The 14,512-nt window shown below is 44.4% G+C and overlaps 1 protein-coding gene across 2 annotated transcripts in view; it reads right to left on the bottom strand.

Annotated features, from left to right (window-relative positions):
- Positions 1-225: 225 nt before the first annotated feature.
- RAB37 (RAB37, member RAS oncogene family) overlaps positions 226-14,512 on the bottom strand; it is a 99,970-nt gene continuing 85,683 nt past the window's right edge. For both annotated transcript variants that reach the window (XM_054978709.1, XM_054978710.1), the window contains 6 exons: positions 14,122-14,188; positions 13,093-13,145; positions 12,227-12,292; positions 5,458-5,514; positions 2,076-2,152; positions 226-909 (listed from right to left, as the gene is read on the bottom strand). In XM_054978709.1, coding sequence (XP_054834684.1) covers positions 804-909; positions 2,076-2,152; positions 5,458-5,514; positions 12,227-12,292; positions 13,093-13,145; positions 14,122-14,188 — 426 coding nt within the window. In that variant the 3' untranslated portion in view covers positions 226-803. The remainder of the gene's footprint in view (positions 910-2,075; positions 2,153-5,457; positions 5,515-12,226; positions 12,293-13,092; positions 13,146-14,121; positions 14,189-14,512) is intronic.

Below are 14,512 nucleotides of genomic sequence, written 5' to 3'. Positions count from 1 at the left end.
CCCCCCCCCCGTCCTTTCCTTGGGGCAGGAGGAGGAAGGGAGGAGAAGGAAGGCAGCTCTAACTGTAGGATCTTTGGGTGTGGGAAGCAGGAAAAAGCCAGAGGTCAAAAGGAAATGCATCTACCAATTCTTTACTGAACGTTTCTGCTAATTTCATTTATCACGTAAAGCGTTACTTTTTAGAACAAGCAAAATCATTGTGTGTCCCCCCACCCCACCCCGCCCGTTATGTTATCCAATTAACCCTTTGGCCTGCGTAGACCTTCTGCAAAATCTTCTTCTGAGTTTTTGCCGAAGGAGTCTGTCTGTGTAGACCTGCCGCTGAAACCAACCAAGTCCAAGCCCAGTGTCCTTGGGAAAGGTGGATTATATAGCCACTCCATACTGGACCTGTTTTCTGAGTATGGCACAGGATAGCGCTAGTCTAGAAGCCGACGGAAACCGGATTTGCTTTGTTAAGGCTCATCTCTCCAGTTGTACCAAGGTCCAGCTTGGGAAGTGTTGTTACAGATGCTGACCACCTCCATTTTCAAACATTGGGTGACTGTTCTTGAAGAGTGTCTCTGGCTTTCATAGTAAAAGCTTGCATGTGCATGCTCTCTCTCTCTCTCTCTCATGCACTCTTGAGAATAGGTCTGGCCTGCTTCTGATTTAGAATCTATGAGCAACTTTCTCTAAAAATATATTGTCTTTGGAGAGGATCCCCGACACAGCTTCCTCTCTGTAGTCCGACTGTGCCAGTCTCTTTTGCGATCTCTTTTCTTAGCACTAGGTCATTTAGATTGACTTGGCAGTCTGTTCCCTCAAAGAAAGGCACAGCAGCTCGTCCTCTTCTTCTGTGACTCGATGTAGTCATGGATCTGGAACCTGGGCTCCTCTGGCTGCTGCACGGCTCGCTGCTTGAGCTCTCTGAAAGCATAGGGGTAAAAAATAAAGTGGTCACTCTGTCTGCAGAAGGGTCGGGCAATCTCTTTCCCTTCCTTTCCATCTAAAAGGATATTATAGCTTGTGAGAACGTATTTCATCCTAACCACGAACACAACAAGCTTTAATACCAGAAACGAAACAAAATGGTGGCAGCTACTGCTACCTGCCCTATTCACTAGGGCCTAGAGAATCATCTTAGCCCTGTTCCTTGAATGTTCTGTCACAAATTACATGTGGTGAAGAGCTCCAGAAAGGTCTCTTCAAATTGGGAGACTGGGCAACAAGATAAAAGATGAGATTCAATGTCAGTCTACCCAGAGCCATCAAAAATCCCCATAATATAAAGTGGAAAAGAAGAAGAATGTGCCGTCAAGTCACAACCAACTCATGGCGACCACATCCAAGGGAGGGGCATTCCAGGCAAGAGATGAGCGGAGTTAGCTTGCCGTCGCCTTCCTTGGCACAGCAGCCTCTATACCGAACGAAGGGGCCAAATCGTTTTGCGGCGGCCTAAGAAAAACGGTATTGGGCGACTGCGTCATAATGGAAAGTTCAATTAGAACACCAGCTCAGTGAGCTGTTTCAGCGTTGGAAGGACTGAAAGCCAAACAGCATGGATCCTAATGTCATAGTATAAATTTATGGTGCGACCATATCTAGAATACCATGTACAGTTCTGGTTGCCCAGAAGACAGCATGGGGGAAAAAGGGAATGAAGCTGATCAAGGGGTTGAAGTCCCTTTCTCTACAAAGGGAAAAAATGAAGGTGGTGGTGGTGGTGGGTTCAGTTCATTAGATAAAAACAACTAGTCGGTGGAATGGAAGAACTGGGATGGCTATACAATTACAAACATTTGTGGAACTGCCCTACATAGCTGAAGACTGAAGGTTAATTGGTTTCACATCAAAGGGACTGTTGCAAGTGATCCACTGGTTTCGGGAAGGCAGCAACATTTTTAATCTAATGTGGTGATGGGCAGGGCCACAGCACGTGTTTATCCCAAGACACAGAAAGTGAGGCTACAGTGAGCCAGCGTGTCTCATGGGTGAGTTTGAGAAACTGAAAAGCAGGGTGGACCATCATTATGCTAAAAATGTGGTCATATTTTCAGGGAAGAGATACAAACTTGCTATTGCCCATTACTCACTTTGCAATGGCCAGAAATGCCAGTTCCACGTTCATTCCAGTCTTAGCACTGGTCTCCATGAAAGGCACTCCATATTCCTAGGGAGAAAAAAACAACACAAATCGTGGCTAGGTCTTGCCAGTATTAAATCATTAGCTACCTTGCCCACTTCCACTAAGCTTTAACCCATGGGATGGGATGGGATGGGATGGGATGGGATGGGATGGGATGGGAGCCTCAGATGGATCGTGGAGCCCCATTTTTGTTGCTTCTTGGAAGGACCTGCTGCTAGTGAGCATGCGTAGAGGGGAATGGTGTCATGCATCCGTTGCACACACACCAAGGGTCAAACTAGACATGCAGGTTTTTAAAGAGTTGGGTCCAGGTTTCCCAGGCCCAACTCGGGTTCCCTGCAGCCACATAGCAAATGTGGAGAATGGTAAAGGGGGGGGGTCTCTCTCTTTGCTGCTCCACGTAGAGTATTCTGTGCACATGAAGAAGAAAAAACAGGGAAATACCATCCCCCCATGCTATTTTTTGTTAGAAGAGGAGCACTGAGCACTGTCCCTTTCCTCAGGTTTCAGAGGGGGACAAACCAAAGATTTTGAAAGGCAGAGAAGTTAGGACATTGCTGTTTACTGCTCTGACTAGCCTTTGATGTGTAGATTGCTATTCTCAGGACTTCTTCCTCATGACATCCTTCTCTTTCTGGCTTTGTCACAGCCATCGTCTCCTTCTCCCCTCTCTCCATCTTGCAATCATGGATGCAGGACTTGTCCTGCCGTCTATGCCCATCCTTAGATTAGCTAGGTAGATATCTCTCCTCCTTTCCTATCAGAGTATAGAGTTCCTATAATAAAGAACTCTAATTTCCTTTCTAAGTATAAACAAGTATAAGCTTTATTTTCTCTCCTATGCTCACACCAGCCAGCATAATTAGCTCACACCACCTATAATCACGCTTTCACTGCAAATGATAGACTCTGCTAATGGCCCAACTATGGAATCCCTTAATTAGGCTTCTGGGGCCAACATATGATTTATTTATCAATTTTGACACGGGGAAATGGTTCGAGGGGGGAAGGCAGGAGGCTCTTCTTTCCCCCATGGTGGCGTTCTGAGGCTGTTTGGGCTCTCCTGTACATCTACTTTGACCCGAAGAGGAGCTGCAGGGCAGCAAAGTGAACATTCCTCATCAGCACAGGCAGATTCAGAGACTGCCTCCTCTTCCTGTCACAGATTGCGGATTCCGGCCACATGCTTTTAGCTCAGTGGGTCCTGTGTTGCCCTCTGGGGCTAAAGGTGGGTCCCAGGCCTGGAAAGGCTGAAGGTCACTGCCCCCCATACTTACACACCAGGCTTTCACTTAACAACCATGCAAAACAGTCTAATGTTTGAGCTTCTTCTGCAGCAGTACATTAAGTGCAAACCCGTTATCTAGCAAACCTTTGTTGTGTTACTGAGGTGCCATTCTGGTGTTAGTGCTGGACAGGGCTTTTTTTGAGCCAGAATGGCGTTCTGGCACCTCTTAAAAATACCCACACGACTGGTGGGTATTTTTAAGGGGTATTTTTAAAACGGCCTGTTGTGGCCATTTGGGGCCTGGATCAGACTTGAAATGGTTAGGATCAGGCTGCCGCCAGGCCAACTCAGGCCCAATCTGGGCAGTTTCGGGCCTGTTTTGGCCATTTTGGGCCCATTTAGGCCCGATATTGCCAGGATCGGGCTCCTGCTGGGCAGGGGAGGGTTCAGCAGCAGCCTGTTCCAGACTGATCTGTGCCCTATCCAGGCTGTTTTGCGCCCATTTGGGGCCCGAAACGGCTAGGATTAGGCCTCTGCTGGGTAGATGAACAGACACACACACCACCCAGCAGTGGCCCAATCCTGGCCGTTTCAGGCCTGACCCTGGACCCTTTTTGGCCATCCTGAAACGGCCAGGATCAGGCCTAAAACAGCCAGGATTGGGCCTTTGCCGGGTAGGAGAACACTCCCCACCTGGCAGTGGCCCAATGCTGGCCATTTTGGGCCCAAGATGGCCAGGATCGGGCCCGAAACAGCCAGGATTGGGCCTTTGCCAGGTAGGGGAATACTCCCCCATCTGGCAGCGGCCCGATCCTGGCCATTTTGGGCCCAAGATGGCCAGGATTGGGCCTGAAATTGCCAGAATCAGGCCCGAAACAGCCAGGATTGGGCTGCTGCCTAGTGGGGGAGTGCTCTCCCATGCAGCAGCAGCCCGTTCTAGGCTGATTTGGGCCCGATCCGGGCCATTTCGGGCCTGTTTCGGCACACTTTGGGCCCCAAACAGCCATAATTGGGCCACTGTCGGGAGGGGAAGTGCTCTCCTATGTGGCAGCAGCCTGTTCCAGGCCAATTCTGGCCCGATCTGGGCTGTTTTGGGCCTGTTTTGGCCCAATTTGTGCCTGAAACAGCCTGGGTCTGGCTGCTGCCGGGCGGGGGGGGTGCTCCCCCATGCTGCAGTGGCCCGTTCTGGGCCGATTTACGCCCGATCTGGGCCAAATCGGGCCCTTCTTGGAGCACGAGAGCACTCTCATGGCAGCCATGGCCTGCTTGATAACATCACTTCCCGGATGTGACATCATCGCACAGTCCTGGGAGTGCGCGCACACACGCGCACATGTACTGAGAGGCATGCCAACTCCTCCTGGGAGTTGCCCCATGTGAGAGTTCCTCCACTTCTTTCCCCAGAAAAAAAGCCGTGAAACAGATTGCCATCTTCCAAGCAAAAAGAAGAGAGAAAGGGATGGCACTGGGCTGGAGTTGTCCCTTATGAGGCCTACCTGCTCTATGTAACGAGTTTTCTGCTTGCACTCAGGACCACTGTCAAGGGCTGGAATCTTCGGGCAGCTGCCATGACCTCAGGATGGCCCACAAGCCATGCCTACCTTGCCCACCTGGCCTAGGAGTGGCTGCCACCCACTCTCCTTTTTACAGCAATTCCATGGAGGAATATTGTTCTGAAGGATTGCCCCCGCCATGCCACTTGGCTGCACCATGTCTCCTCCTCCTCTCCGTCCACCAAGACAAGAGGACAACTGAGTCGGATGTCAGCTGCTGTACCTTGCCACTAGCTGCTTGCTTGTTTGCCTCCTTAGATGTTCCTCTCGCAGGAAACGTGATCACCCCAGGGTCCCTAGTGATGCTGTTGGAGGGAGGGACCTCCCATCTGCTGATCAGACCACCACTGGAAGGAACACAGAACCAACCCTCCTTGGCTCCTTTTAGCCCTTCTGGCAACAAAGAGGCTTAAAAAGAGCAGGAAAGAGGTAGAGTACACATGCACCCAGAGCAAAGTCGGGGTTACCATTAGAGGGGAAGCGCTGATGGATATCTTATTCGGGGGGCCCAAAATCCAGGTAAGCCCTGCTCTCACTCATCTACTCACCCTGGCTAACGATTCCCCATCTTCTGTCCTTATTACTCTCTCACTGCTCACATCAGCCTGCAAATAAAAGGGGAATGGTTAAGGCAGTGTTGCTGCGGGTGTGTTCCTCCAATGCAAGTTCATTTCCCTGAGGTATTTTCATTGGGGGGGGGGGTCAAAAATGAACAATCACACCACAGGAACACCTCCCTCCTGGCATCTTTGTAGACTATTGCCTAGAAGCTGGAGTCAAATGGATGCAGCCAATCACGCAAGCCCTTCATATATGCTCTCTGCCTGATGGGGAAGGCAATGGACTGGTCAGAAGATACCATGCAAAGGGCCCTGACTATGGGCCAAGCTAGAAGTGACGAATTACACTTGAATGGCAAGTGAACAGACTCGCATGTATTCCTCCCTGTTCACTTGCGCTCCGCTTGCACTCTGTGATCGAGTGGAGTGCAAGTGGAGCAGAAGTGAACAGGGAGGAATACATGCGAGTCTATTCACTTGCCATTCAAGTGTAACTTGTCACTTCTGGCTTGGCCCTACCTAGTTCCACTTGCAACTGTTGCTGTGCAGAGGGAATAAGCTGCTGTCAGGAAAACATTTGAAAGATCAGCCTGATACCAACCCCACCAAAAGAACATGACATATAAGGGATGGCAGGGAGTAATCATCTTATCAGTTTGAAAACTTCAGATGCATTTTCAAAAATGTTGCAAAAAGTCAAATTTCACAATTCGTTAATATCTCTGCGCTATTGAAACTCAGGACTGAACAGCCACTTGGATAGTATCTGTTCTTTGAGAACGATCCACCTATTGGCTGTTTTTTCTCGGACTGTTTGACTCCCAAAGCTTCTTCCTTGCCTTCTAAAAGAACATATGCCAGAGAGCCTGTTGAGTATGTCCCATCGGCTGAAACTCCAGATCCTGGGTGCCCCCTGCTGGCTCACCTTGGCCAGAAAGAGTCCAAGAGCCTGCTTGTTTTATTCAATACAAATTACAAAGCAAATCAAGTCCCAAATATGCCAAGGTTTGGAGTATATTACTGTTATTTTACAGACTAATCAGAAATGTAATATCTAAAGAAACACTTCAGTAAGTAACAAAAATTAATGTCTCCTATTGAGGCATGCATGTTTCTTGCTAAATCTTCATTTTAACTTTATCATAAGAAGAGTGTTAAACTTTTCCTATGTCCATCCCAATTTTTGGGGGGGGGGGGAACCCCCAGAAATATTCCAGCAGCTGGCTAGATTAATGCTTACTATTACCAAGACACTAAGTCTATGCTTTCTTTATCTTTAACAATTTAGCAATGGGCTGTCTTTCATTGTTGCCAGAATTTTCTAACTTTCTCTAGTATATATGAAAATCATTTTTTTTTTCACTCTTACATCCTCAACATGTATCTCTAGACTTTATATCTCATCCCTTTTATCAAATGAGTTTAAGGTTGTTTCTCACATTACATTTTGGAAATACTGTTAGGGCCAATTCACAACCAGCATGTCACAACCACAAGGAAGATTTGGGTCCAGCAGCAGCTTAGAGATTTCCGGGATATAAGCTTTCGAGAGTCTGACGAAGGCAGCTTTGACTCTCAAAACTTTATACACCCTGGAAATCTTGTAGGTCTCTAAGGTGCTACTGGACTCCAATCTTGCTCTTTGACTACAGACCGGCACAGATACCCACCTGAAATTATAATGAGGTTTACTGCTGTTATAGTTATTCCTCCACCTGTACTGAAGTTATTTGCTTGCTTCCATAGGGGCATGTATCATGGGGGCAGGATGTCCCCCCACGAAAGAAACTTTGGGGCCATAGTGGATAGCTCAATAAAAGTGTTAACCCAGTGTGCGGCAGCAGTGAAAACGGAAAACGTTATGTTGGAGATTATCAGGAATCAGACTTCTAATAAAATGGCCAGTATTATAATCCCCCTGTATAGATCAGTGGTGTGACTTTTATTTAGAATACTGTGTGCCACTCTGGTCACTGTATCTCAAGAAGGACAAACTGAGAACCAGTTTGGTGTAGTGGTTAAGAGTGCAGGACTCTAATCTGGAGAACCGGGTTTGATTCCCCACTCCTCCACTAAGTTAGCTGGGTGACCTTGGGCTAGTCACAGTTCTCTGGAGCTCTCAGCCCCAACCACCTCACAGGGTGTTTTGTTGTGGGGATAATAATGACATACTTTGTAAACCGCTCTGAGTGGGCATGAAGGGTGGTATATAAATCGAATGTTGTTGTTGTTGACCTATAAAGCCCTATGTGGACTGGGTCCAGTATACCTTCAGGACCGCCTCTCCCCATATGTTCCCCCGAGGTTGCTTCGATCAGCTAATAAGCAGTTGTTGATGGTCCCTGGCCCCAGGGAGGTCCGTCTGGCCTCTACCAGAGCCAGGGCCTTTTCAGTCCTGGCTCCAACCTGGTGGAACTCTCTGAGGAGACTAGGGCCCCGGGGGGATTTGTTATCTTTCCGCTGGGCCTGCAAGACAGAGATGTTCCTCCAGGCATTTGGTGGGGGCTAGGCTGTCCTCTTGCCGGCCATACCACTGAAGACCATCCACCACCCATGCAGGAGCTCATAAAGTGTGACACATACTTATACCCACCATCTGAGAAATTTTATTGCACATTGTTAATGTTTTTAAATGTTTATTTATAATGTTTTTATTGTTTTAAACTGTATCATAAATTGTATGTTGTTACACCGCCCTGAGCCTGTCCGACGGGGAGGGCGGTCTAGAAATGTAATAAATAAATAAATAAATAAATAAATAAATAAATAAATAATTATTACAGAGCTGGAAAAAGTACAGAAGGGAGCAACTAAGATGATTAGGGGTTTGGAACACCTTTCTTACGAGGCAAGGCTGATAAGTCTGAGATGTTTCCATTTAGAAAAGAGATGGCTAAGGGGGAACAGGATAGAGTTTCTCCCAATATACTAGAACTTTAGGGTATCCTGTGCAGCTGATGGGCAGTAGATTCATGATAGACAAAAGGAAATACTTTTTTTACATGATAAGTGATTAAAATGTGGAATTCCTTGCCAGAGGATGTAGTGATGGCCACAAGCATAGACAGCTGTAAAGGGGGATTAGACAGAATAATGAAGGATAATGTCTCTCACTGGCCACTAGCCACAGAGACAAAAGGGAGCCTCCACATTTAGAACCACAACATTCTTATGTTCCTCCAAAAGCAAGCTGAGAGCCAAACTACAAGTGACGCCTTACACAGGTTGGACACTTGTCAGCTTACCTCAAGTTTTGATGGGAAATGTAGGCATCCTGATTTTACAGCTTGGCTCTCCATTACAGCTGCAAGACCAGGATGCCTACATTTCCCATCAAAACTTGAGGGAAGCTGACAAGTGTCCAACCTGTGTCAGGCATCACTTGTAGCTTGGCTCTCAGAATTTGTGACACCTGACACAGGTTGGACACTTGTCAGCTTCCCTCAAGTTTTGATGGGAAATGTAGGCATCCTGGTCTTGCAGCTGTAATGGAGAGCCAAGCACACGGCAACTGAAAGAGCTGTGCTTATACTAGGCAAGGAGTATGGAGAACTGAGGATGTCTTCAGTGCAGATTGAAGAATCGTTTACTATGTTAATGGAGGATTTCTTGAGTAACTAATATATTTTTATGATTTTGGTTATCTTGATTTGTTTAATTTACTATTGCCTTTAAATACAATGTTAACCATTATATGCCGCCTTGGGCATTTTGGGGAGAAAGCAGACTAATTCAAGTCTTTAATTTAATATAAGCACATATATAAAAGTGCATTCTGACATGCCAAAATGGTTGCGCAAGTTGGTTCTTAAAAACATCTCATGAAACTGGGTTAATAAAGGCCAACATGTATACCCTAATACAGCTGTCATCTTTGTGAAGAAGGAAAAAATGTATTGTTCATTTGCAAGTCTTTTATTTAAAATTGCCTATTGAGCTGAATTTTTTTTTTAAAAAAAGAGCTAGACACCCTAGGAAATCCCATTAAACTCTTCTTCCCAGCAGCCCAAGGATTAGCATATCTGTTCCCATTCCATGTAAAAAAACCCAGGCTGTCCCTGGAACATCTACATTCTTGCTCAAAACAACAATCCCTAGCCATCTTATATACATCTTAGATTGTACATACTGTGGTTTCGTAGAGAAATGTGGCAGACCTCGTTTTTCCTGACATTTATAAAAATTCTTTGTCTTGTGCTAATGGATACATATATCTGCCAACTTAGAACACACATTTGATCTCATCCATTTCAGCTTCTGCCAGAATATATTTCTTCAATCTTTACAGTGCCACTGGGGTCTTGGTTGAAATTCATCTTTTAATCATAGAACACACCCTATGAATAATGCTTCCTTTTCTCCCACAATTGGCTTGAATGTCCTCTTGGTTCAATCCTCCATTCAAACCCCAAGTGACAGCTCCAGGACACCCTGTCACACTTAAGTAATTGAAACTGCTGTGAAGTTTAGTGTGGAAAGCTGTAGGAAGCGAGTGAGACAAGCTACAAGTGACACCTGACATAGGTTGGACACTTGTCAGCTTCCCTCAAGTTTTGATGGGAAATGCAGGCATCTTGGTCTTACAGCTTGGCTCTCCATTTAATTGAAGTTTAAAGACCTCCCCACACACACACACAGTGGAGGGGAAGGGGGCGCCTGGCGAGAGCCCAACGCCTGCATTCCCCTCCTGTCCACACGTTCTCCCTCCCATAGACTGCTGCTCTGTAAACTTCAATTAAATGGAGAGCCAAGCTGCAAGACCAGGACGCCTACATTTCCCATGAAAACTTGAGGGAAGGTGACAAGTGTCCAACCTGTGTCAGGCGTTACTTGTAGCTTGGTTCAGAGCGTCTGAAAAGTTCAAAATGCTGTATGTGGGAGCAAGGAGAAGTTCTGCATTGCTCTTTATCAAGTTGGGTAGGAAATAAAGTTACAAGAGTTGCTGACATGATAACTAGTGAACAATGTATTTCATTAGTGCATTTAAAGAAAAAAAATGTGAAGGTTAAATAGCTCCAGTATTTTCAGTCATGTAATTATATGACTGGTTTTAATGGTTTTTTATACGTTGTTTTAATGTTTTTATAATGTTTTTACTGTTTTTAATTTGTTGTCAAACCGCCCTGAGCCCGTCTGACGGGGAGGGCGGTCTAAAAATGTAATTAAATAAATAAAATAAATATATTGATATGAAAGAAAAGGAAACCAGCTACACATGCATTTAACATATTTTGAAAATACGGTTTACAAAAACATGAAAGCCTAAAGGTTGACTGTAAAATTTATACCAAGGATTGTTGAAATTAATTGCTATTTTAAAAAAAATACATGGAAAAGCTATTTTAAAAAAATACATGGAACAAGTGGATGAAAGGAACAGAATTTTTACATCAGGATCAGCGAATGGTATTTAAATTAACATGTGGGAAATGTTTTGCTAAGTGATTTACTAAAAACGTTCTTGGTTCCTGACAAAAAGAATAAAGTGCATAATATCGATCACCACGTGAGCTGGAAATGTGGAGTTAAGTCTGCCGATTTCTAACAGGTGATCATGTCCAGTTATACAAAATTTGGGGGATAAAAGTTGTACAAGGATGTTCCTTGTACGGCAGGCTTTAAAATTCTCCAAGGTTATCTTCCTGGCTTTGTAAATGATTTTTGTTGTTTTGAGCATAAGGAACAACCAAAATGGTGATTATTGAAAAATGGAAAGAAAAAAAAAACATTACAAGTTTTAAATATTTTAGAATGCTGAATAGAAAATGCTGAGTACATATAAGTAATAATAATAAGAAATAGTTTAGTCGTGTTATACCTTTTGCTCTTTATTTTCATGTAACTGATCTTCATTTTGTTTGTATTACTCTATGCACCGTTTATCACTCTTTTGTTGCTTATCATCCATAATAATGTAAAATCGTGCATGGTTTACTGTTTTTAAGGTTACTATAATACTGTCCACTCTCTGTTCTTCTTTTTAAATAAAATTATTTTTAAAATTTTAAGTTTTAAATATTAAAATTATGGATTATTAAAGTTTGGAAGGCAGCAACCTAAGAGTGCATTCCTAAGCACGGTTATACCCTAATTTGCTGACTTACTGTGCAATCCTAAGCAGAGTTACTCCAGTCTAAGCCCATTGACTTCAATGGGCTTAGACTGGAGTAACTCTGCTTAGGATTGCACTATTAGAGGGGATTTAGGGGGGAGTAACTCCAATTGGGACTGCACTGTAAATTGATTATGTTAGTTTGATTGAGAGATGAGAGACTAATGATACCATCTTTGCAAACCGTTGGAAAACCTTAACTTCACTTTCAGAAACAGATACACACACACACATAAACAGAGAACAGTTTACATATTTTAATATGTTTAGACTATTCTTTGTAATTTCTGGAATATATAAAAAAAGAAATTGCGTGAAAGTTTAGACCAGGAAGTTAGCAGGAAACATGCCATGGAGACTGGAAGGCTCAAAATATTTTATGTGGGACCAAGGAGCTTTTTGGTGTTATGGGGGGGGGGGGGACTATCAGTGGAGGGAATGGAGGTGCCAGTGTTGCTCTCTTTGATCCATTGTTTAGGAAGACTTTCCCCTAAGAACAACATTCCTTTATGTACTGATTTTAGTACAGAATTTTGCAGCACACACACAATAACAATGTCTCATGAGGAGAGTTCAGAGACAAGAAAGAGGGGAAATATTTGCAAAAGAATACATGTCTATCATCTGTCAGGAAATGACACATACCTTATTGCCTAGCAACATAATGACCACATCCGTTTGGGCATATTCGTGTATCTCTGTTAGCCAGGCCTACAGATGAAGGGGAAAAAGTGGAGAGAAGAGAGAGAGAGCTTACTCTAGTATCAATTAGCAAAGCACAGAGTTAGATGCAATGTGCAAGGGTGGAGGAGAAACAGGCACTGATTCTCCAGGGCTATATATGTTTTAAATTGTGCTGTTATCCGCCCTGAGCCTGCTGATGTGGGGAGGGCAGAGTATAAATCTAATAAATTAAATTAATTCTACAATGTCATGGGATATCAGTGGGCCACATATCCTTAGTATGGAGAGCCTCTATACAATTGGGGCCATCAATGAGACAAGCAGATTTAAAACACGTGGAGCAGGGATCCAAAGGGCTTTCAGTTTTGGTGGTTGGGAGAGTATACTGCAAGGTGGTCTTCAACGGAGTTCCTTCATGAAGCTGGAACTGTATTACCTCATGTTCTAAAACTAACCTTGGGCTGAGCCTCACAAGTGACCCATGAAAAGAGTAACTACTTTCACTCTTATAGCTGAGCAAACAACCGAGCTTCTTCATAATATGTTTCCCCAGGGCTGCCGACTTATCAGCTGGCCACTGCAGCAGTATCTTTAACCACGCTGTGATGGGCAGATGACCCCCTGATATCCTTGCTGTGAGAAGTTTCTTAAGTTCTTTTCTTCATGGCCAACTACTGTTAGGCCCAAGAGCTGTCTAGGATAGCCTGCTGGCAATCCTATTGCGCCCTCTCAATGAACGGAGGACCCGGTCCAGTTGGAATCAGCAGGGTCTGGATGATCATTTTGTATAGGACGTCAAGGTCAGACTGCAGATCTCAAATACGCACCCGGATATTGTCAAAGGACATTCTGTTGGTGATGTCATAGAGGAGGAGAAGAGCTGGAAGGCAAGAAAAGAATCGCATTTGTCTAAAATTACGGAGATGTTGCGTGCACAAGATGAGAGGCTGCATTATAGCAAGTCAGACCACTGATCCATCTAGCCCAGTATTATCGGCTCTGATTGACATTGGCGCTCCAGGGTCTTAGAGGAAATAAACAAACTAGCCGTGAAACCTAACTAATAAATAATGCTGTTATAATTCAATCAAATTTATAGCAATACTATAATCAACTTGAACAGGAAAAACAATGTATACAGGGAAGGTGATTACAAATACAAGAGGCAGGGCATCATATAAATTATTAATCAACAAGGATTCATATACAATATTAAAGTGCTCGTGCCTGAAATTGACCAAAGGTCTATATAGTAACCACCAAAGTCCCAATAGGTTTGTAGCGTGACGGTGCGAGAAAAGTCTTCAATGCAATTCTTTGGAGGAAAAAACGGTGTATATGGTCTCATGAAATGAGGCAAAGAGAGGCAGTAAAGAAGAAATGATACACAACTGTGACGGGAAGCCAGCAATCTGACCGTTTCATCTCTTCATCCTGGCAGTCGTTATATCACAATCCAAGCATATACACTTCCATTAGTCAATCAATTTCTCGCCTTTAGCATCCGTCTTTCATTTTGACGCACGTGCGTGTATACATTGGTTTTCCTGTTCAAGATGATTATAGTATTGCTACAAATTTGATTGAATTATAACAGAATTATTTATTAGTTAGGTTTCACGGCTAGTTTATTTCCTCTGTATATTACCGTGATACTCTCTATTTGCTTGCTCTCCAGGGTCTTAAGCAAGAGTCTTTCCCAGCCCTGCTCCCAAGAGGCTTTTAACTGATTAAACCTGGGGCCTTCTTCATGCAAAGCAGGAGCTGCATCACAGAGTAACACGCCCTCCATTTAATTTTTGGTAGTAAAAGCCTTTTCCAGTCACAGTGTCAAGGTACCCTGCCAGAGGACCTACCCTGAGCATCTCGGTAGTAAGCATGGGTCACGCTCCGGAACCGCTCCTGGCCTGCAGTGTCCCAGATCTGCAGGGAAGCAAACTTAGTAAACCAAAAGAAAGGCCCATTTCATTCTGGTCCCAGATACTAGGCAAATCAAAACAAACCACGGACTGTTCTTCCAAGGGATATGGCTGTTGGGACCCAGATCTGAGGAGTACCTTGCAGGCAGATGGTAATATTCCAGACCAGGTGTTTATCGAATGAAAAATAGTGTTGACAGAAGTTAGTTCAGGCAGACGGATGAAAGCAGGAAATCCGCCTGACAGTGATAGCCTCAGATATACAGGACAAGTTATAAGGACTAACGACAGAGAAACCTGGAATGATTGAGGCTGTGTGTGTCTGAAT

The sequence above is a fragment of the Eublepharis macularius genome, chromosome 4 (genome assembly GCF_028583425.1).
Source record: "Eublepharis macularius isolate TG4126 chromosome 4, MPM_Emac_v1.0, whole genome shotgun sequence".
NCBI lineage: Eukaryota > Metazoa > Chordata > Lepidosauria > Squamata > Eublepharidae > Eublepharis > Eublepharis macularius.
The sequence above is the reverse complement of the archived record's forward strand: the minus strand, read 5'-3'. Positions and strand labels throughout refer to the sequence as shown.